This window comes from Podarcis pityusensis, assembly GCF_964106645.2.
Source record: "Podarcis pityusensis genome assembly, chromosome: 3".
Lineage (NCBI taxonomy): Eukaryota > Metazoa > Chordata > Lepidosauria > Squamata > Lacertidae > Podarcis > Podarcis pityusensis.
The window spans coordinates 21,140,212-21,164,643 of record NC_138026.1 but is presented as its reverse complement, the minus strand read 5'-3'; the positions used below and the strand labels follow the sequence as shown (position 1 = coordinate 21,164,643).

At 42.2% G+C, this 24,432-nt stretch overlaps 2 protein-coding genes across 2 annotated transcripts; both read left to right on the top strand.

Annotated features, from left to right (window-relative positions):
* Positions 1 to 433: 433 nt before the first annotated feature.
* LOC308473599 (glutathione S-transferase-like) lies at positions 434 to 13,102 on the top strand. Its single transcript, XM_080999379.1, has 7 exons — positions 434 to 596; positions 5,296 to 5,463; positions 6,672 to 6,723; positions 8,084 to 8,216; positions 9,085 to 9,226; positions 10,308 to 10,439; positions 12,360 to 13,102. The coding sequence occupies exons 2-7, from the start codon at positions 5,377 to 5,379 to the stop codon at positions 12,480 to 12,482; spliced, it is 669 nt and encodes a 222-aa protein (XP_080855505.1). The 5' UTR covers positions 434 to 596; positions 5,296 to 5,376; the 3' UTR covers positions 12,483 to 13,102.
* Positions 13,103 to 13,629: 527 nt separating this feature from the next.
* LOC308473600 (glutathione S-transferase-like) lies at positions 13,630 to 24,321 on the top strand. Its single transcript, XM_080999380.1, has 7 exons — positions 13,630 to 13,954; positions 15,534 to 15,640; positions 17,011 to 17,062; positions 17,574 to 17,706; positions 18,258 to 18,399; positions 18,832 to 18,963; positions 24,020 to 24,321. Exons 2-7 carry the CDS (start codon positions 15,554 to 15,556, stop codon positions 24,137 to 24,139), a joined length of 666 nt encoding a protein of 221 aa, XP_080855506.1. The 5' UTR covers positions 13,630 to 13,954; positions 15,534 to 15,553; the 3' UTR covers positions 24,140 to 24,321.
* The last annotated feature ends 111 nt before the right edge of the window (positions 24,322 to 24,432 follow it).

Genomic DNA, 24,432 nt, shown 5'->3' with positions numbered 1-24,432 from the left:
AAATTCTAGTATTCCCGAACAGGCTCTATAACAGTATCATAGCCCACAGATGCTGTGTGTTGCTTTGCATGCATGGGGAGTCAGATTCTGTGAGCAGAAAATAATCCATTTGAGATGGGCTAATCTTACAGAATTTTGCAGATAAATAAAGTAAATAATAGGACAAAAAGTGTCTTGTGCATTGACGACTAATTGACTAGATGTTTTTTCCCCAGTGTCCGTGTGACTGTAGCACAGATGGATTTGTTTCTCTGTGTGGATACATATATTTGGTATTTTTAAAACTTTCCACAAGGGTCTTTTGTGCTGCGCTGTGCTGTGTAACAGAGTAGCATAGCTACGCTTCAGGAATGTGAAAAGGCCTGGCCTTGGGGGGACTTCCTCCTCCCCCTCAGCAAAAAGGTGGGCAAGGGAAACCCCCCTGATTTAGCAGCCAGGCAAAACTGCTTGGACTTGTTCAGCAGCAGCAGCAGCAGCAGCTTTATCTTCTCGTAGATGCAAATCTTCAGAGAAGGTGGAACAAAAACGAGCAAAGAAAAGGCAGAGCTCAGTTTCTTTTGCCTAGACCCTGGAAGTGGATTCAGGTTTGGTTGGAGGTTAGTACTGGGGTGGGGGTGGGGGGGCGGATTACTTACACACTCAGTCATCTGGTAATAATTGAAAAGAGGGATGAGGAACCAAAGGTGGCAAACTGCCATTTCTATCCAGTTTGGCACACCTTAAATGCAATTTGGTTGCACTTTGATTTTAGTGGAGGTGAGCGACGGAGAAGCAGGGGGCTTTTAGAAAGCAGAAGGGTCGGGTGTTGAAAAGAGATGAAGGGGCAGAAGGGAAAGGGGTTTGAGACGTAGAAGTGGAATCCTGAAAGACAACAGGGGCAATTAGTTGGGTCAGCAAGTTGGATAGAGGAAAGGAAATACTGTGGGGTAACTGCAAATGGAGAAGTTGAAAGAAGCAGAGGTTGCTCTCCTGAGATGTGAAAAATGGTAGGTGGGAAGAGGAGCGGGAAGTGGCTGGATAAAGAGAACAACACCCACCATTTTGAGGTCTGGGGGATAAGCAGGAGGAGTCCAGAAAATGAAGCATTGCAGGAACGAGCTTACATTAATAGTATATCAGGAGACAGGGGTGAGCTTTCCCTGGAAGGACTATTGTACTGTAACTGCATGGCAGCCAGAAATTCAACCAGAAAGCCCATTGCTTTGTCAGTGGGGCAGAGTGAGAGAAAAGCTGTCGGTTTTCTGGTGCTCTGGCTGCCAAGAATAGAAGCTCCTAGTTGGCAGCAATCACCTCTGCAGATTAAGAAGTCTAAAAATAATGTGTTCTAATGCTGTGAAGCTTTGTGCGCACACTTGAGAGTAGCTTGTTCTAGTGGTACTTTCTTAGTGAACACACTTAACACTAGGCTAGGCCTGAACATTATTATCAGTTTTAAGAGGGCTGGTTATGCTTTGCCCGCATTGCATTTGCAGTGCCAAGAGAAGAGGGGAGCTTTGATGTTTATATTGACTTGGATCCTAAGGCAGGTTAACTCAAGAGAAATTCCCTATCCCTTGTAGGTGGTGTAAGGGATGGAAGGATTAACCAAAATCAGACTTCAGTTCTAGGATAACTTAAGGAAGTTGATGGAAGGAAACATGGGCATAGTCAAGGGGAGAGGGAGGGCATACTGAAGGGGACCCTCTAGGTCCACAAATAATATTGAAAAGCATTGAATGGACTCAGTTATCTGAGGTTCTGTACACACACACACACACACACACACACACAGCAGAAGCCTGCCCCCCGCCGCAATGTCCTATTTAAAGGTAAAGGGACCCCTGACCATTAGGTCCAGTCGTGACCGACCCTGGGGTTGCGGCACTCATCTCGTTTTATTGGCTGAGGGAGCCGGCGTACAGCTTCTGGGTCATGTGGCCAGCATGACTAAGGTACTTCTGGCGAACCAGAGCAGTGCACGGAAACGGCGTTTACCTTCCCGCCAGAGCGGTACCTATTTATCTATTTGCACTTTGACGTGCTTTTGAACTGCTAGGTTGGCAGGAGCAGGGACCGAGCAACGGGAGCTCACCCCGTCACAGGGATTCGAACCACCAACCTTCTGATCGGCAGTTCCTAGGCTCTATGGTTTAACCCACAGCGCCACCTGCGTCCCATAATGTCCTATTTACAGGGTATTTAAATTCGTGATTTCCTAAAGAAAACTCAATAACTTTGGCTGCTCTGCCTTCTAACAAGAATCCATTAGAAGGAAAGTTTCTACTCCTCTTCATTCCCACATCAGCCACTCATGCTGGAGCATTGTGGAGGGTCCACATTGTTTAAGAGGACCCTCTGATTCTCGTTACACACTTTGGAAAGAATATATCTATAACTGCCAAACATATAGGATCGATTACAATAGCAGACATGCAAAATTAACAATCTTCTTTAAAACTTGGGGAGAGTCAGTGACATGATTACCTAAATAAAGGTGCTTGCTTGGCAGAAGTTGTTCAGAAGTTGGCAGTCTAGTTGCAATAGCTATCCCTATGAAATGGACCAGTTCATACATGCATACTTCTGGTCAATGGTTAACTTATTGCAATGTCATGCTACAATGTGCTAAAATCCAGAAGGAATGAATCCTCAGTCGGAAGCCTCTAAAATTACAGGTGCCCCCCAGAGAGATTCTTTCTGACCCTCTCCCCATCCAATCCAAATCTGGAAGAGGGACAAGGAAAGAGCAGCACCTGTGGCATCAGGCTACAAAAAGTTGGATGGGGGGCATAGTTCACTCTATGTAAAGATCCAAAAACAATTTTTTAAAAAACAGCAGAGAACCAGACATGTGTGCAATTGTTCAACACCTCAGTTTTAAGGCTGTTGCTGCTGGTGCTTTGTGCATTGAACAGCTTCAGAAGAGGCAAAAACCCAATGGATAAATTTCACCCTCAGCATGAAGCTAAACTGGTGGGGGAAAGTCTACCTGCTGAAGCATGAGAGTTGGAGTTTAACTGCAGATGTTGAGCTTAAAAATAAATCTCTGTTTTGGGGGAGCATGTTTTACCATCGATGCAATTGCACTGAGACTTGATGAGTTTAGGAAAATTAGAAAGCCAAGTTGATTAATGGAAATAATGCTCACTGGAAGGACAGATCGTGAAGCTGAGGCTCCAATACTTTGGCCACCTCATGAGAAGAGAAGACTCCCTCACTGCGGGAGGCAGTGGAAGACAGGAGGGCCTGGCGTGCTCTGGTCCATGGGGTCACGAAGAGTTGGACACGACTAAACGACTAAACAACAACAACATGCTTGATAGGAAAGATCGTACTTCTGTCTAACACAGGTTGCAAGGAGCCTCGCTTGTTCTTTGTTCTCAGTAGGAGAAACATATAAAGATGTCTCATCTCCCAAGGTAAGGATGAAGAAGTAGGAAAATAAGGTCAGCAACCATGAGAGGATCAGTTGAGAACCCAAGGACAGGTCAGGTTAAAGAACAGTCTAGAAAGCTTGAAGCTATTTTGGACAAAATGGACTGTTTCAAGAAGTGGCAGAGAGATATCTCCAGATTTGTCTGGCAGGGCAAGAAGCCTCGTATAAAATTTAAGATACTAACTGATGCTAAAGAAAGAGGTGGATTTGCCCTGCCAGACTTAAAACTTTATTATGAATCAGCCGCTTTTTGTTGGCTGAGAGAATGGATGCTTCTTGAAAACATGGGTGTTTGGAAGGTTTTAATAATGTATTTGGTTGGCATGCATATTTGTGGTATGATAAGGTTAAAGCACACAAAGCGTTTAAAAACCATATTGTAAGAAAAGCACTGTTTAATGTCTGGATAAGATATAAGGATTTGTTAGAAAATAAAACCCCAAGATGGTTGTCACCAATGGAAGCAAAGGCTCAGAAAAAACTCAATATGGAGGCCAAATGGCCGAAGTATTGGGAAATTTTGGAACAAGAAGGTGAAAGATTAAAACTGCAGAGTTTTGAAAAATTAAAAAACAGAGTACGAGATTGGCTCCATTATTATCAAATAATGGACCACTGGTATGAAGTTTACGGCATGCAATGATTAAAAGAGAATTTAATGAAAATGATTTATAGGTGGTACATAACACCAGTCAAGCTTGCAAAAATCTATCATTTGCCTGATAATAAATGTTGGAAATGTAATGAAACTGAAGGTACTGTACATTCTTTCACCTTTGGTGGACATGCCCAAAGATTAAGGCATTCTGGGAGATGATCTATAATGAAATGAAAAAGGTATATAAATATACCTTTCTGAAGAAACCAGAGCCTTTCTCCTGGGCATGGTCGGCCAATTGGTGCCAAAGAAAGATAGAACTTTCTTTATGTACGCTACAACAGCAGCAAGAATACTCATTGCAAAGTATTGGAAGACACAAGATCTACCCACCAGGGAAGAATGGCAGATGAAGCTGATGGACTACATGGAACTGGCGGAAATGACTGGCAGAATTCGAGACCAGGGAGAAGAGTCGGTGGAAGAAGATTGGAAAAAATTTAAAGTATATTTACAGAAATATTGCAAAATTAATGAATGTTAGAAGGATGCTGGAATGAAGTTATATGGTTTTAGCAGAAATGTTATAAAGAATTAAGTAAAAATAGATCGTTAATGGACCAAAGTGGAAAATTTAAGGTTAGAGTGTCTCAAGTTAAATTTTAGAACGAAAATTGAGAAAGATGGAAAGGACTTGCTGAAATAGCTAATTGAACTAGAATGCAAAAAAGCGAGGTGTGAGGAGGTCGAGGAAACAAGTATATGAAAGGTAAAGATATGGAAAGGTTGGATGTGTTTTTAAATGTTTTTGTTCTATTTTTCTTTGTTGTTTTATTGTATTGTTTTATTTTTTCTTTGATGTATTGTAAGGTATTGTTTTGTTTTGTCTAATTCTTTATTGTTTTCTTTTCCTGTTCTCTTTTTCTGTAATTTGTAAACTCTTAATAAATATCTTATAAAAAAAATAGAAAGCTTGAAGCTTTCCTCCTTTTTTGGATTATATTTTATTACATTTCAACATTTTTAGCATATACAATCAAAACACAATTTCATATTTTTGTCAACTTCCAATATCTTTTTCCATGGAGTTGTTGTTTCTTTCCTTCTGCTGAACCCTCTCTTCTATCTATCAAATCTTAACCACAATATTGTGTGCAAACCTACCAGCCTTTAGTACAAGCTGAGTTGTATCCCAGCACTTTCAACACTGAATGTTCTGCCTGTTCGACTCATGGCCGTTTCCCTCTATTCTAATGCATCTTTCTCCCGCTTCCATTTTTAGGACAGTCCACAATACAGTTCTACTGTGAAGCTGTTTCGTCAATTGTGTTGTGCTTGACAGAGTAGAAGACTACCCAAAACGATGGCTGGGAAACCCAAGTTGCACTATGCTAACGGGAGAGGGAAGATGGAATCCATCCGTTGGCTGCTTGCAGCAGCTGGAGTAGAGGTTTGTGTGCCCATAAAAGGAAGAGGCAGGGCAATGCTGGGTAGATGAACCAACAATGGCCAAAATAAATAGCCTCTTCTGCACATGCAGCAGAAGATGCCACAGATGTCTTATCAACATAACTGTGTGTGTGCATGTTCCTGTATATATTCTTATATGCATTTATATATGTGTGCTTCAGCTCAGGAAAACTACTGAAGCATTTGATGAAATAGAGTGTAGTCTTTCAAAAATATGCTCCTGCTTATGTCACTCAAGCAATGAAGCCAATTTCCACCCACTTTTAAGGGTGTGGTTTTCTGAATTCTGGGCGCTCATACGCTGTATGGGAAATATCCATCCCCAGAAAGCAAACACTTTGGCTGACAATTAAAAGACAATTTTTTCATATTGACTCATACAATGCATGTTCACTTAGATGTGAGTCGCACTCAGCAGATATAGGACTGCAGCATCAATCATCTGCTAGGGAACCTGCAGCTATATTTTAGAATATATAATTTCCAATGTAATAGAAATGTCACCAGTAAGAGAGGTGAATCATAATGCAGTTATACCTCAGAAGTCGAACGGAATCGTTCTGGAAGTCTGTTCGACTTCCAAAACATTCAGAAACCAAGGCGTGGCTTCTGATTGGCTGCAGGAAGGCACAGAACCCACGTCGGACGTTCGGGTTCCAAAGAACGTTTGCAAACTGGCCAAATTGTTCAGCTTGCAAAGTGTTCGACTTCCAAGGTACGACTGTATTCCACAGCTACAGAAAGAGGGCCAAGGGGAATTGGATGTCTGGCAATGGTTCAGAGTCCTCCGTCTGGGTCTTATTTCAATGGGTTGAATGGCTTGCCTTTTGAAGCCATTTTTAGGAATATGCTTATATGAATAGCGTGGCTAATCTGCACAATGAAAACAAAAATAGTAAAGAAAATATGCATTGTGTAGAGTCTGAGCATTTGATTTCTGCAAAGACAAAGAGCCCATTTTCACCCAACCACTGCTTCTCTAATAGAAATCAGTTCAAATGAAGGGTACGGACTGAGAAAAATGAAATTTAAAAGCTGTACTGCATCTTGCAGTTTTTCAAAAATTCCAAGAAGCATCAGCTGCTCTTAAACTAAAATAAAAGATAAGTATCTGTTAATTATTCTCTGCAAGGTCAGCAAAGTTAGGATAAATATATATATATATATATATTGGCTGCTTTGTTTCAGTTTGAAGAAGAATTTATAGAGAAAAAGGAAGACTTGGAAAAATTACGGAATGGTAAGTCTATAGGTGAAAGTGTTGCCCGCATGCAACTGCTTTAAAGACTGGCTCTGCAGTGACTGAATCTGTTAAAAATAAAAACCACTTTGTCCTGGGGTCCATGTCAGTGTCTACACATAGTTATTTTCAGGGGTGAGATTGGTTCAGTCTTCCCTTGAACTAGAAAAACAATAGGGAATTTAGATTTAGGGATGTTGAAGAATTTCAAGCAAAGTGGAAATGGGAGGGGAAATTGCCAGTGTTTGCTTATTTGTCTAATGTCCAGAAGAGAAATCAATCCAGTTAATGGGATCAAGCCTGGATAGCTTAGTTGGTTAGAGCAAGGTGTTGATAAACCCAAGATTGCAGGTTCCCCGTGTGGGACAGCTACACATTCCTGCATTGCAGGGGTTTGGGACAAGATGATCCTCAGGGTCCCTTCCAACTCTACAATTCTATGATTCGTATGCACTGTTGTTGCTTTCTGTCCACAGACAATAAATAAATGATTGTGCCATTCATTCATTCACTCATTTATTCATTCATTTCCTACCCTTCACCATAAGGTCCCCGGGTGGGTTACAACATTGAAACACAACATTAAAAACAATTTGAAACAATGTATACACACATGAAGGGACGCGGGTGGCGCTGTGGGTTAAACCACAGAGCCTAGGACTTGCCGATCAGAAGATCGGCGGTTCAAATCCCCGTGACGGGGTGAGCTCCCGTTGATCAGTCCCTGCTCCTGCCAACCTAGCAGTCCGAAAGCACGTCAAAGTGCAGGTAGATAAATAGGTACCGCTCCGCCGGGAAGGTAAATGGCATTTCCGTGCGCTGCTCTGGTTCGCCAAAAGCGGCTTAGTTATGCTGGCCACATGACCTGGAAGCTGTACGCCGGCTCCCTTGGCCAATAAAGCGAGATGAGTGCCGCAACCCCAGAGTCGGTTATGACTGGACCTAATGGTCAGGGGTCCCTTTACCGTTTATACACACATGAGATGTATACACACAGAGACACACATTTGTGTTGTGCTTCCTTTGTATTAGAAGGAATGAGATGGCGTAATATAACGACAATATGATTTACACAATGAGTTATGTAAGTCACGTAATTTCGCCAATGGTGAACAGAATAGAAATAGCGCATGGAACAAATACAGGGTGGAAATAAAACGATGCCTTTCCATGTTCCTATTTGAGCTGTGCAGACCAAAAGGAAGGCAGATTTTCCTGAAGAAAGATCTGTATCAGAGACTTAATACACCATTTTTAACTTTCAAAGAAGGCAGTCTGAATCGATCTGAAGTATTGGTTTAAGCTGCTTAAGTTGGTAAGGACTGAATCACTTATCCCACACCCACCCCCTTTTTTAAAGATGGACAGCTCCTGTTTCAGCAAGTGCCCATGGTGGAAATGGATGGGATGAAGATGGTGCAGACGCGAGCTATTCTCAGCTACATTGCAGCAAAGCACAACCTCTACGGGAAGGACCTGAAGGAGAGAGCACTGTACTTATGAACATGTAGAATTCACTCTAGGTCTATTTTTTGAATAGAAAGCCAGCTCTTGACAGAAGCTGAAAATATGGAATGTATGCACTGAACTGCAAACATCCAGATATCTTCCTGCTTTTGCATCTCTGTATTCCTAGAGCTAGAGCTAGCTATGTCACAGTGTGACTCTTACAAGGAAATTTAGGCTATAGCTACTTGGGGAGGAAAACCGTGCCATAACATGGTAATGGCAAGCTTAACATAACTGTCAACTTTCCAACCATGTATGGAAGATGCCAGATTGAATATCAGAAAATGGAAAGACATTGCATATGTTATTTATAACACAGTATTAATTATTCTCTTATTTCTGTGTAATTATGATATGCTCTAATTATATTTAGATTGACCTGTACTTTCACGATAATAATTGGGTGGTAATTTCTTGTCTGAGGATATGCAACGTTAAAATGGGAAAACGGGAAGCCACGGGGGGGGGGGGTTATTGTTGTTGTTGTTTAGTCATTTAGTCATGTCCGACTCTTTGTGACCCCATGGACCAGAGCACGCCAGGCACTCCTGTCTTCCCCTGCCTCCCACAGTTTGGTCAAACTCATGCTGGTACCTTTGAGAACACTGTCCAACCATCTTGTCTTCTGTCGTCCCCTTCTCCTTGTGCCCTCAATCTTTCCCAACATCGGGGGGGAGTAGGAAGTCTAATAGGAATAGATGGAGAAAATATGTAGAATATGCGTATATGTATTGAAATTTTGGAAAAATAAAAAATAAAATAATAGTAATAATAATAAAGCAAAAAGGGAAAGAAATAAGAGAAACTAACAAAACAAACCCTGAAAGTAACTGTGCTAATGGCTTCTTTCAGGATTGACATGTACGTGGAAGGAACAACTGATCTGATGGGGATGATAATGACGCTCCCTTTCCAGCCCCCTGAGAACAAAGAAAAGCAGACCAGCCTAACTTTTGAGAGGGCCACAACCAGATACTTCCCAGTTTATGAAAAGGTAAGGGATTGTCAGGTAGCAACGTAGAATGTGCAGCTAGACCTTAACTGCTGAAGGTGTATGGGGAGAACCATCCATAGCAGCAGCAAAATTCTAAGGAAGCACTTAAATGTGGAATAGTAAACCTACAAGTCTACCAACTTTTTTTGGGGGGGGTAGTACAACTCTTGCCCCAACCCCAGAGTCGTCATTCCTGACCATTGGCCATGCTGGCTAGGGCTGATGGGAGTTGGAGTCCAGCAAATATTTATTTTCCCACCCCAGATGTCAAGTTCCAATGCTACTGAGTGTTGCGTATTCCTCGCGGCGCTTTTAGCAGAACGCTCAGAGTCCCAGGTTCTTTAGTGCAGTCTTGTTTAATGTGAGCTAAATACAAATATTTACAAAAGCAGTTCATACAGAGTACCTGCACCTTGAGGCAAGCGAAGACTCTACACCACTCCACCACAGCACCACCACAATTACTGTTGAACAGGCTTTTCTTTTAAAACAGGTGACAGCCAATCACATTACTGCTGAGTCATTCTGACCCAGCACTTCACAGAGTATTGCATCAGCCTGTTGCAAACTGAAGCCTGAAGACTTACTCAGCACCCTGTGAATCCCAACACTGAGCAGAGGATCACAGCAATGAGGGCCTTTCAGTGTTATGCAGTGGGATACATGCAGGTGTGTAAAATGTATACAGTGGTACCTCGGGTTACATACGCTTCAGGTTACAGACTCCGCTAACCCAGAAATAGTGCTTCAGGTTAAGAACTTTGCTTCAGGATGAGAACAGAAATTGTGCTCCGGCGGCACGGCAGCAGCAGGAGGCCCCATTAGCTAAAGTGGTGCTTCAGGTTAAGAACAGTTTCAGGTTAAGTACAGACCTCCGGAACGAATTAAGTACTTAACCCACTGTATTTGAATGAAAAAGCCAAGTGGCTGCTCTCATGGGACAGTCCCTGCCTGCCTCTCAGCCTTACATGTCTGAAACACAAAAGAAGCAGAAATAATCCACAAGGAGCCTCTGTGGCCCAGTCTGAGCCAGGGGTCTACAAACCCTCAACACTGACTTCTATTTCTTTGTATGCCACAGGTTTTAAAAGATCATGGACAAGATTTCCTTGTTGGTGGGAAGTTCAGCTGGGCAGATGTCCATCTGCTTGAAGCTATTCTGATGGTCGAAGAGATGAAGCCTGATGTTCTTTCTGCCTTTCCTCTGCTGCAAGTGAGTGAACTAGGACATGTTCTGAGAAATGAGATGGAACGGAAACTGTAAGGCTGTGTGTATTCACAGAGTGCAAATACAGCAACTGGATAAACGTCAGTCATAGGAGTGTGTTGCACTTAGCATGTCATCATCTCGATGATGGTGATTATGGTGGTGTATGAGAGCAAGTCCAAGTGGCCATCTGGGGGATATGTCTTATGTCAGGCATCTGGAAGTTTCTGTGGAGCAGGCATCTAGACTTCTGCATCTACTTTGCTTGATGATAAAAGTGCTTCATCTCCTGGCTAGAATTGCCTTAGTTTGATGCATTACAAGACAACCTGACCAAAAAAAGGCTCACCGGATTATAAAGGTGGAGGCGGGGCTTGTAGAAAGACTATAGAGAAAGTTCAGATTTCACATGTGGCTTGAGGACCATGGGACAATAGGACCACAGATCTTCTCCTTCCCATAGGTGATTGAATGTGAAAATTATTGTTACTGTGTTCATTAATCAGTCAGAATCTATTTGTTTGTGTGGGAATGTTCAGGGATGCAGGAGAGGCTATATTGTCTGATAATAGCCTTTCCAACTTGTGTTAACAAGTTCACAATTTAGCAGAGTACCATTCCCCTTTTTAAACTTGCAGCAGATGCGTTTGCTCAGGCTCACTAAAGCCTCTATAATAACTGTTATTATTGGCTGGAGCCAAGAGAGCATCTTTGGCTAAGCAGATGTTGCTTCTTCGATGCATGTAGTCAAAACGAGAGGGAGATGGCTGCCCTGCCCTGTGCTTTTGTCGTTACCTGCACAGGTGAGGCCATGCCCACTTCTAGTCACATGCAGAGGAAGTTTGTCCCAGCCCAGAAGGAAACAGGAAGTTTACCTGCTGGCTGGAAAAACATTCCTCCCCATGTGTAAACCTGTTCACTCTAGGAATGTTGTACTTTACTGCTCTTGTGTTTCACATCCCACAGTTTGAAGGAATGGGATTTCTATTATAATCAAACCAGCCTTTTACCCAATTTTATTTTATGAATCAGAAATAAATAGGGAAGGGAGCAAATTGAGACCCCCCCCCACATTACTAATAACCCCATGTAGTATTTATGGTTTTTTTTAAAAAAAATCTTTTTATTAACACATACTGCACTACTTCATTAATTTAGACTCATGGGCTTAATTTTTTCTATATGGTTTTTGAATGCTTGAAAAACAAGGTACTGCTTATTAATGAACAGATAGATTGCTTTTCAAAATTCCTCCATCAAATGACCATTTAAAAACTTTGTGATTTTTAACTTTTATCCTATGATAAAAGAACTGCTTGGAATGACACAATCTTCAACACATTTCTAGAAATAATAATTATTATTACTAAACATTTAGAAAAATCTAAAATTTTCAAAGCACTGCGCACATATTGAAAGTAAAAATGGCCCTTGCCCCCAAGCTTGCAATGATACACATGATACAAAAGGGGAAAGGAATGGGAAGGGAAGAGGAAAGCAAACATTTGAAGCCAATGGATGGGGCCAGGCCCAGTGGCAGAGGAACCCTCTCTGGCACCTGGGGTGGTACAGCCCGTACAGACTGAGCATGTGTGGCATCTCGCGCGTGTGCACTCCTTATGGAATGCCGCACATGCGCAGTCCATATGGGCTGCCACTCGCACACGGCAACCATACGGGCTGCTGCACAAGCAGTATCCCGTACGGACAGCGCACGAGAGCAGCAGCCCATATGGATGGCACACGCCCTCTGCTGCTCTACACCCACCTTCCTACACTCCTGGCCAGGCCGGTCTTCTTCTCCAATATGTGAACTGCATTTTTGTGTGTTATTACCTTTAGTACTAAGTACCTAAGTACGTTAGTACCTAGTACCATCTGTGTTAGTACCTTTTTCTTAGAAGTGCTTCTTGTTTTTCAATATAGGACTTGAAGGCAAGGGTAAGCAACATCTCCACAATTAAGAAATTCTTGGAGCCAGGCAGCCAGAGGAAATTTGAATTAGACGACAAGGCTCTCCAAGAGATCAGGAAGATTTTCAACATCTGAGAACATCTGCTATGAAGATCACTACAAATACTGGCATGATTTTAACAAATCTGTATGACTTCTCTCTTACCAGTTGGAGGATTAACAGTGTAGTCCTATTCATGTCTATTCAGCATTAGTTCCATTTGAATTCAGCGTAGCTTACTTCTGGGTAAATGCAGGTATAGGATTGGAGCCTAAATCCGTAAAATAGTATTTCCTCTTGGTTCCATAGTCTCAAATGCTTTTGATTGCAAACTCTTGAAAAATGTAGTAGATGAGAACTCTTTTGTGAAGATTCTGAGGCCTCCTTTAGATATTAGTCTAATGCAACCTTCCCAAACCTGGTATGATACCTTCCAGGGGTTTTGGACTACAGTTCCCATCAGCCACAGCCAGCATGACCAGCAGTCAAAGAACGAAATTGCTAGAGCCAGCAAACATTTGATATTGTGCAAGGATTTTTTTCAGCCGGAACTCGCTGGAACTGAGTTCCACCACCTCTCTGGTGCATTCCAGAGTTCAAATGCTACTGAGTAGAGAATCACCATAATGGCACTGTGTAAATCCGCAAAAGGAGATGATGATAATACTGTGTGATGGTACAATAAAATGAAATAAAGCATTCTACAGCATTTGTACTTCAGTGCCATGTTTAACATGTCTGTTCTGTCATGACTAGTTCCTGTTGTACTTTGCGTAGATGTGACGGGATCTGTGTGGTCCTGCTGGATCAGAGGCAAGCAAAAGATATCCTATTAACGTACTCCCTGCCAGAAAATGACCTGTTTTCATAGCCTTCTACAGCAATTAGTCTGACCAGCCATAGCAGCAATTCTTTACCAGTCCACCATGCTATCCTCAAGGAATGTTCTTCTCAGTTTTATGATTTGTCACAAATTTGCCAAAGCCAGACAACAAATATGTGGTTTTCACTTGATAATCCAGATCAGGTATCTTACATAACAAATAAAGAATAATTTCTGGATTGCCTGTAGAAATCCAGTTTTGCATACCATTAATTGTAGCGATCTAGTCGCCCCAACCCCCATCAAAAGGTGGGTAGGACCAACAGGGAAGCCCTGTGTATTTGACCTTTTCCTGTATTTTGTGGCTAGCAGCTGCAACCAGAGACTGCAGTGGCCTCCTGCCCAGTTATACAAAGGTTTCAGTTGAATATACAGTACTAAGACCAGGAATGTTTGCCCTCGGTGCAGCAGTACAGATATACAATAAACCGAGTTGCATCATGTTACGCAAGCGTGAGACAACCTTTCCCATTGTGAATTAACTTTGCGTGACTGATTTGTTGTAGGTGAAAAGTCTCACGAAAGGCAGAGTAAGTGTTTTTCTATTTGCAATAGGGAGTTTCTACTACAGATAAGCTGTTCTCTCAGAAGGTGGAGCTTCTGAGCTTTTATAACCCTGAGCCACACAAGTTCGGGGCTCACTCTGCTTGAGAAGAACTTCCACTTGTTCAGGACTTGCAGCAGGTTAGTATGATAAGGTAGATGATTGCTTTGGAGAGTCATCGCTCAAGAGCAACACCCTGGACAGAGGAGTAGTGCAGGGACAATTTCCAAAGACCTCACCTCTGCCCAAAGGTTTTCTTCTTCTTACCCGCAGAGTACTAAAGGTTTGTGGGTTGGGGAGGGGGGATACTGTAATCCTCAGACCTGTAATCCTCAGAACAGAGACATTTCCCTTTGGACAGACCAAAGGCAGGAGCTGGGCAGTGGGCAGAGTTCTAAAAATAATATGGGGTTGGTCTTTGTTGCACCTCAGAGGAAAAAGAAATCTTGGGTAAGAATGGGAGAGAAATTAGATTCATTTTTAAAATATTAACTCACCAAATTTCATTTCCGAAAAACATAGCTATCCCTTGAAATTTGACTGCAGTTCTCCAGCCAAACAATGTGTAAAAACACATATGGTGAGGTAAAATGTGCATATAAATGCATATATTATTGAAAGGAATGTAGAAAATGGGTGTGGTTATCCAGGGTTGAGGAGGGTGTAGATGCCATCCAATTGTCTTAGGGACTCCAGTCTGGATTTGCTTAGGGTTTACTCCTTAGCCTTTTCTTCTTCCTAGGATATCCCACAAGGCAATGGAGGTTTAGGGTCAGAGGCTACCTCCTCCTAGATGGGTTACCTTCCCAGATTGATGAGCCCCACCTGCCCCTCACTTCCCTCTACAGCATGTGCAGAAACCGCCTTCTTGACCCTTGGACCCACTGTTGGTCTCATCCCTCAACCTGCCAGAGCCTGTCCTTGCGTAGAGGGGAGGTGCCTAACTCACATGGGTTTGAGACCCACCAGCTATCCTTACCTGGTTTAGCCAGCCAGTCAAAGAGGTGGTGCTTCAGATGTGATTCATCACTACAAAGTCCCATCATCCCTGGCGGCTGGCCATGCTGGAAAGCCATGTGCCCAAACTTGCCTGAGGAGATGAGAGGCAGCTGATGGCAATGGCAATGGTGCAAGTACGAGGGGGAAGTTACAATTTTGTGGCTCTGGGAACATGGACCATGGCTGTCCAAGAGGGGGTGATAGTCATATATTATGGGTAGGCAAACTAAGGCCTGGGGCCCAGATCCGGCCCAATTGCCTTCTAAATCCGGCCCACGGATGGTCCGGGAATCAACATGTTTTTACACGAGTAGAATGTGTCCTTTTATTTAAAATGCATCTCTGGGTTATTTGTGGGGCATAGGAATTCATTCATATTTTTTTTTCAAAATATAGTCCGTCCCCCCACAAGGTCTGAGGGACAGTGGACCGGCCCCCTGCCGAAAAAGTTTGCTGACCCCTGTCATAGATTGTTGTGGTTTTTTAAACTATTGCTTCCTATTTTATCTGTGCAATAATATGCTACATCTGCTTGTGCTCCATGATTATGAAAAAGAGTTTGTTAAAAAAAATAAACCAGAAGGCTTTATTTAGTATGAAATGTTTTCTTGCTGTAAGCAATCACGAGAGCACCATTTTGAACAGTTGTCCTGCTCTGCAGTGGTTTCCCTATCAAACATGACCTCGCAATCTCTCTCTCTCTGTCTCTCATCATAACAGGAAAGCAAACACTTAGGAACATGGCTGGGAAACCTAAGCTTTACTACTTCAATGGAAGGGGCCGAATGGAAAGCATAAGGTGGCTGTTGGCTGCAGCAGGAGTCGAGGTTGGTTTGTCTTCAGAATTTCTCTGACAAAGCACCTTTCCCCCGCCCCCAAAAAAGAATCAAGGGAACTGTTGTTTTTCCAGCATTCTTATATTTCAGGCAGTTTCCAAATTTGGGTCCAGCATTATCATTTGTGAGTGAGGTGCCTGCTTCAGGCGGGGGATTTTATCTATCCTGGAAGGGGCAGCTAATTGATGAGTTATCTTCATTCATTATTATTGTACTTTTGCTGCTAAGTAGGGGGGGAGCAGACATGATTGTGTGGACAGGCGGAGTCACCCAAACCCTGGGCGGCCCCCGTGTGGAATAACGACTCAAGACAACGTGCTATGGGATTAAAATTGGCCACAACTTTATTATGTTTCAGATGTGGGTAGACCTTGGCTCAGGCATTGGACGTTTATCCCTCTCAGTCCCCCACCAGGGATCTGGGGAACATCAGGGTTATCCAGTGGGGGGGGGGATGGGCTGGCTCTGGAGAACATATGTTCAAGCAGAGAGAGCCTGCCCCTGTTACGCCGCCGTCGCAAGGAAAGCAATGACAACCTCCAGGCGTACGGCCGAAGCCTCCCCTCAAACAACCCCTTTAACGGGGAACCCTGGTATCGCTGCCACAAAGAGAAGGGGGGCATGAGTCACTGCTGCATGCCCCCCCCCATTTAGCGAAGATAGACTAAAGGATTCCGCCCAAGGCCTGATACCACCAAAGTTGTGACGTTTTGATACAGGAAAGCAGAACATGCCAATGCAGGAGAATTCCTTTCCGACCCTTCAACACCACCTTGACATAGTAGCACCTGCATACCTGTGAAGAAAAGGTTAACCTGCAAAAGAAGTCTTAACTGATGGTGGGTAGGGTGGGAGAAGCTCTGGAGCCAACTGACAATTCCCATGTAAGATCCTCCCCCTACTGTGTGGGCAGGTGGTCCCTCCCCCTACCTGGCGTGATCACCTTGGCAACGCCTCCCCAGGCGGGATTGGGCAACTGGCTGAGGTAGGCAGAGACCTCCAGGTATCCCACTTGGGGAAAGCCAAGCCAAGCCTGTGCTAATGGTGCCACATAGGGTCCAGGGGGCTTCACGTGACCACGCAAAGGGCACCCCCCATTTAACGTGGGGAGCGGTCATTGTGGGATTTACTGCTTCAAGTGCTAAAATGATATGACTAGCCTGTAGTACTTGATTTGTGCATGGGAAACATTTGTTGTTCTGTCCCAGACAGAGAAAATTATTGGGTGGGCTGGCCCGGAATTCGGCTGTGAAAGGGGAGTTTTCATCAAATTTTGAAAACTTGAAAGGCCCTGTGTCATTTTTGGAGCCTGAAATTATTTCATGAGACCCTTGAAATATTCTGCCTCTTTTATTTTTTAGTTTGAAGAACAATTAATTGAGACAAAAGAATATCTAGAAAAATTAAAGCATGGTGAGTATGTTATCTGAGTATCAGTGGGACTGTCTTCTAGTACAGTAAAGCCTTATAGTCTTCATACCAGGGGTTTTCAAAGTGGACTTGTTTCTCCAGTTCTGCATTGTGCACACTTTCAGGCAGGAATATGTGTCAATACACAGTTGTGATCTAGTTATATTGCATTTTTCTCTCTTCTTTGAAAGAAAAGAGTTTTCCAGATACCCACAACACATACCACTCAACTCTGCATTGTGCAGAATGGTTTGCTTGTTTTTTAGCTGGAGAACAGAAGTAGCTTAAATAACATACAAAACTAGTTTCCAATGTGTGATTGCTGTACTAATTTAACACATGTTCTGCAAAAGGGTTTTGAGGGAAAATCAGAGGCAAACATGATTATCGCAAAGGCTCAATGTAAAAGTAAAGTCTCAAAATCAAAGCATGGCTTGGGAGATGCTCCTGAAAATTTAATTCCCATAGTAATTACCTGGGAGGATGGACTGATTTTTCATCTTCCTTTCACAAGGTGGAGACCTGCTCTTTCAGCAAGTGCCCATGGTGGAAATGGATGGGATGAAGATGGTGCAGAGCCGAGCTATTCTCAACTACATTGCCGCCAAATACAATCTCTCTGGGAAGGACGTGAAGCAGAGAGCATGGTACTGTAACATTCCTTTAAGTTTGGTTACTAAATGCATACTTTGGTTTGCTGTACATGATATAACATCATCTCTGGTCTGTCATATGATCTACTGATGAGTTATGAGTCAGCATGTTTCATCTCTACTGTCAGATTGGGCAAGAAAGGGTCCAATATGAGGTAATTTAACCTCTCAGTCCCAGCAAAGTTCATGTGCACTGGTTCATTTGAAATCAATGAATTTTCATGTAATCCCAATAGGAGATTGGGAGGTCATTGTCCCTTCCCAATGTTTTTTTTTTGGGGGGGGGGTTCATGCAAATGTATAAAATTGATTTTTGATATAAGGCTTTCTTTATAAAAGGTCTAACTGGTGAAGATCACTATACTGGAAAGCACATTATAGGGGCTTTTGTTGCATAGAAAGAGGCTTTTTCCAGGGAAAATGCCCTTTCTCCAACATACAGGATCATTGTACTTGTTTTTCTGCTGGGTCATCACACATTTTTGCCTGTGAAAAACTCTTATTACCTGAGTATGAGAGAAGGAAACACTTTCTCTTTCAAATAGGATTGATATGTATTGCGAAGGTGCTATGGATCTGAATGAATTGATAATGATGCTTCCCTTCAAGCCAGCTGACAGCAAGGAGAAAGAGTTTGCAAACATTATTGAAAAAGCCACCACCAGATACTTTCCAGTCTTTGAAAAGGTATGGGGCGAAGGAAACTTACAAACCTTTTAACACAACAAAGTTGGCAGCTGGTAATGTTGATAGGACTGCTTGGCTCATCAGAAATCATTTCCTTATTCCTTGTATTTTCCAAGCTTCTGAGCTAAAAGTAAAAAAAGTAAAACATGAATCACACACAGTGTTCGTTTACCATGTGAACTTTGATCTCAGACTCTGCCCTGCCTTATTGAAACATGATAAGCAGTGGTTCTGGAAGAGGGAATGTAATGATCAAGCTTCTCTTTCTTAGCCAGCAGTTTGTTAGAAGACATGAATCAGAACTGATACAAATACTCTCGATCTCCTGATACAATATAATCTGGGCGCGTGATATTCAAAAGTGGTTCAGATATAGATTCTCCATTTTGTGTATGTACCTGAAGTACTCTTCAAACATTTCCTGCTCTATAGGTCCTCAAAGATCATGGACAAAATTACCTGGTAGGAAATCAGCTCAGCAGAGCAGATATTCAATTGCTTGAAACCATTTTAATGGCAGAAGAGCTGAAGGCTGATATTCTCTCCAAATTCCCTCTTTTAAAGGTAAGCATGCTTACTGAAGCATAAGCAAAGTTCTAGTATGGCACTTTTATTCTTTGCATATCTAAAACACCATTGTCTCTGGATTTCTATTGCACAAAGTCTAAATCACACAGGAGGCCCACATTCATGGATAAGCCTTCTGTGAATTAAATTTAGACACAAACAGGTAACCTACCTACGATTATAGACCTGCAATGGAGCTTGAATATTGACCTCCCTTTCCAAATGTGCATGCCTGAAATAACTGGGTTTAGTGTATGTTGCGTTGATAAATAACGGCAGACAAAGAGATGTTTGTTTCAGAGCTTGCGTGTGATGAGCCAGATGAAATTGAGAGAGAGTGTGTGTCTCTCTGTTTCTGGCTCCACAGCTTCTCTCTTTTATTCAAAGTTAAAAAGCATGGCCACGGTGTGCTTGTGGCTGATTGGTTAAAAGTAAACAAAGAAACTGAATTCTTATTGGATTACATATATGTAAGGCGGGCTTACATAGGTTCATCAATCTTTGGTACATGAAAGAAAATATGCAAGAGCTGCACTTAGACAGGTGTATAAGCTCTTAATCCACTTATGACTAAAATTGATTATAATATGACTAAAGCAATTACTGATGTTATGATCATATATAAACTCACATAATTAATTATACATTGAGGATTAACATATCATTGTGAACTTAACGTGAACTAAAATAAAAAAGTGATATGCAAGGAATGGAATGTAGGGATTTGTGTGCCAGGGACAGGCTTGCGCCGTGTGCGTGAAGGAGAGAAGCGTGTCTGATTATAAGAAGCTAGAAATAGTTCCCAGAATGCAAGAGGAAAGAGAACCAGTGTTTTTCTATACTGGCACATAAGAATGACATGTCTATATCTCCTCCTTTCTTTTCTTCTTTGCGAGATAAGGCAACTGGGTGAATAAAGCAACAATACTTCCGGATTAGTGGTTTGCCAACAAATGCCGGAAATAATACTGCTAGGGTTGATGGGGCAAAAATACTTCAAGATTAGTGGTTTGCCAACGAATCTCAAAATAATCCTACCCACATCTCCCCTTTTTGTTTTTAATTTTCTTACCGCTGGCGTTGCCATTTCGCATAATAGGCTGCAAGAAGTGCACTAGGTGATTGAGGGGGAGAAAAAAGGCGAGAAAAAAGACTTGTAAGGCTAGGAATGCATTGGAGAAAGCAACAAAACAAAATTAATATACATACAATAATAATGGCATAATAAAAAAGACTACGAAGCCAATTGAGATTAGGGAGCCATGCAGTGGACCATAAGGAAAAGGAGTCCCAGAGACCAGAAAATCCGACATCCTTTTTTATGTGGTGAGTAAGATTTTGCAAATGAGAAATTTGTCTTTGAACGGCCTTAGAATTGTCAGTGATGTTGAAACAGCACATGTCTTTGACCTGTTCACAACCATAATGATGGAGCATGAGTAGGTAGTCAATAGCAGATTTTGTAAAAGTCCATAGTGGAGTTTTGTAAAAGTCCATTATGTAATTCACTCTGTTCTTTATTCAAAAGGTGAAGGGCTTGAGAAGTAAATTTCAGGGTTTTTGCTGCAGAGCAAGCTAAAGAATTAATATTTGCGCTATTACGTACAGCCAAGCCAGGAACACCTAGGAGAGAAACAGCTAAAGAGACATATTCAGACCTACTGAGAAGAGAGACAAAAGCATCACAATCATTAGTCAATTCAGTAGAGCAGCGATATCTAGAGCGGGATAAATGATGCTTCTTGGGTAAAATGATGGTCAAACGGCTTAAACAACAAGGTGTGCCATGACTGATGTTTTGTTGGAATGTAATTAAACGTATAGCCAGGGCACGACCTGAAGATTTCCAGTTGAGGGGAAGTGCAAGCTTACTCATTAATTTGAATGGTAGCTTGTAACTGTTGTAGTAAGTCTCTTCCCCACAAGTTGAGATGGATTTTGAGCACACAGGGCTGAATATATGCAATGGTTTCAGAGCTATCAGGCAGAGAAACAGGCAGCCACTGTGCGCTTTTGCAAGAAGTCTGGTTACCTCCCACGCCCCACACTTCAGGAGAAGATTCAAGGGGCCAAGTGGGATCCCAAAATTTACTGGAAATGACAGAAACATCCGCGCCAGTGTCTATCAGACCCTCTAATAGTTTTCCATTAATTTTATACTTACGAAGGAGTTTTTCTCTTCCAATACGTTGGGTTACAGCTAGAAGCTGTGGGGAAAAAGATGAAGAGAGCTTGTGCAGATTAGTATCAATAGCAGAAACAGCATCAGGTGGAGAAGGCAGCATCACCAATTGTGCCCAAGATTCGCCTTTTGTTAACTGCATGGGCATATGGCTCCAAAATTGGACCATGATTGTGCCCACATAGTCAGGAGGTAGGACACCTGGGATGATCTGAATGCCTTGTTTTGCAGCAGAAAATTTAGGTAAAATTAAACCTGTGAGGTTAGAAGGAAGTGGACCTGCCATTTGGCTGGCCATGATTATGATTTCACCAGGTAATGCAGTGCTTTTGGTCTCTTGATTAATCAAATCAATAGGAAATTCAAAAGGCATATTTTTAGAAACTTTTGCAGCAGCAGAAACTAAAGGCTGACAACTCTCTATTCTTTGGGGCCCGAGAGTCGGGGCCCAATGAAGTTTCCCTGAGACCTACATTGATTTGCCCAATGATAGCCTTTCCCACATTTTGGGCATTTTTTGGAAGGTCTGGCCGTGGTATTTGCAGTATTATTCTTCTGTGCAGTCCCACCCGGGGCCTTGCACTGCTTTGCAAAATGGCCAGGACGCTTGCAATTGAAGCAATTACCTGTTGGTTTTACGGAAGCCTGGATTGCAGTAGCAAGCAATGACATAGCATGTGACTGACTTCCTATTTCCGAACACGATTGTATCATATCTGCAAGACTAACTTTTGAACGGCATGTGACAGATTGTAATACTTTCTTACAGTCCGTGTTCGCATTCTCAAAAGCCAATTTTTTCAACAATTCATCCTGAGCTACTTCATTGTCTATTTGTCTAGAGATAGATTCTTTCAATCTATCTACAAATTGATGATATGGTTCTGAATGCTGTTGTTTAACATTTACAAAAGAACTCAGAGGCTGTCCTGTAACAGGAATTTTGCGGAATGCACGCTGCACGCAAGTTGCAGTGCGCTGAAAGTGTGAAGGTGACAACAGGGCTTGGGTAGCCAAAGTATCAAATGGTGCAGAACCAAAAAGTTGACTGGCTGTATGCATTGGATCAGCTAGAGCTATGGCAGCATGTTTGAATTCATTTTCAAATACAACAAATTGTGCTGGAGATAGCATCATGCGCATCAAATCTCTCCAGTCAAAAGCTGTCATCGTATAAGATGAAGCAATTCCCTCTAACATTCCCATAACATAAGAAGATTTCAGACCTGAATCAGAAATGGCTTTTCTAAAATCTTTCATTACAGTATAAGGCAACTTTTCGTGGTAAACCTGCAACTGATTTCCTCCAGGGACATTTTGATAAGTGAGGGGAAAAATTAATGGCATTTCACCAGCCCACGCGGACTTTTCGTCCAAGGAAAGAAGCCCATTCTGCTTAGCTTGTAACAGCCCTGCACGGACTGCTCCGTACTGAGGTATCATACAAGCATGCTCAGAAGGGAGGGGGGAGGGAAGAGAAGCATGCTGATTCACAGCTTGTACAGAGACAGACTGAGAAGCAGGCACAGAGGGGGGATGAAGGGGGATAGTTGAAATCTGAGACGAAGCAACTGCAAGGGGAGGGAGATTTTGGCTGGGTGATGAAAGAGACAAAGGAGGCAGGATCTGTGGGTATGGTGGTGGAGGTTTTTCTGCAGTTACCAACAGTGGAGAAACTGAGGGAGAAGACAGTTCTAATTTTGCTATTGCATTTGCGCATTTTTGCCATGTGAGTAGGCAGTTAATTGGAGCCCTTGGCTCAGAGAAAAGAATTTTCCCTATCTTCTCCCATGTGCTAATTTGTAATGATCCTTCGTCTGAATAAAAGGGGCATTGATATTTAATTTCCAGTAATAATTGTTCAATCTCTTTTAAAGAAATTTGAACTTTGTCTACAGTCTGTTTTACGAGCGAATAAAGTTCTTTTGCATGAGCCATTTGCACCTTGCTTAAATCCCCTCCCATACTAACGAAATAAGCGCGCTTGAGACTTTTATCCTAGTCGGGTTAAGTATGAGGGATGCAGGCTCTAAAGGGATCTGGCAACTTACCCTTCTTCAGTATCACGTCAGGGGTCACCAGATGTTGCGTTGATAAATAACGGCAGACAAAGAGATGTTTGTTTCAGAGCTTGCGTGTGATGAGCCAGATGAAATTGAGAGAGAGTGTGTGTCTCTCTGTTTCTGGCTCCACAGCTTCTCTCTTTTATTCAAAGTTAAAAAGCATGGCCACGGTGTGCTTGTGGCTGATTGGTTAAAAGTAAACAAAGAAACTGAATTCTTATTGGATTACATATATGTAAGGCGGGCTTACATAGGTTCATCAATCTTTGGTACATGAAAGAAAATATGCAAGAGCTGCACTTAGACAGGTGTATAAGCTCTTAATCCACTTATGACTAAAATTGATTATAATATGACTAAAGCAATTACTGATGTTATGATCATATATAAACTCACATAATTAATTATACATTGAGGATTAACATATCATTGTGAACTTAACGTGAACTAAAATAAAAAAGTGATATGCAAGGAATGGAATGTAGGGATTTGTGTGCCAGGGACAGGCTTGCGCCGTGTGCGTGAAGGAGAGAAGCGTGTCTGATTATAAGAAGCTAGAAATAGTTCCCAGAATGCAAGAGGAAAGAGAACCAGTGTTTTTCTATACTGGCACATAAGAATGACATGTCTACAAGTGTACGTATAAAGTTTGAGTACATATAAAGTTTATCACTTGTAGTTTCATTATTGACTATGAAATCATAGTAACCGTAAGCGGCAAATGATTATTTGGGGATACCACCATTTCTCCTTTTCTCTTCTAAAATATTTTGCACGCTCTCTCTCTCTCTCTCTCTCTCTCTCTCAGGCCTTTAAAGAGAGAATAAGCAACATCCCGACAGTGAAGAAATTTCTGCAGCCTGGTAGTCCAAGAAAACCACCAATAGATGAAAAGACTATTGAAAAGGCAAGGAAAATTTTCGCCTGAGGATCACAGATGATGCACTATTGTATTCACAGGCAATGGGCAAAAACTGAAATGGGACCACAATGGCACAGTGTAAATCCACAAAGCTACAGTAGGAACCAAAATAACTAACAGAACAAAAGGAAGTAGTGATAATACTGTGCTGCACTACACCAAAATGAAATAAAGCATTCTACAACTTTTGTATTCTGGTTGTTTTAGTTCCGGTATGACGTCATTTACATTAATCTTAAACAGCAGGGGAGCTCATTAGCAGCCTTGTCATACTTTTTGTTGTTGTTGTTGGAAATGGA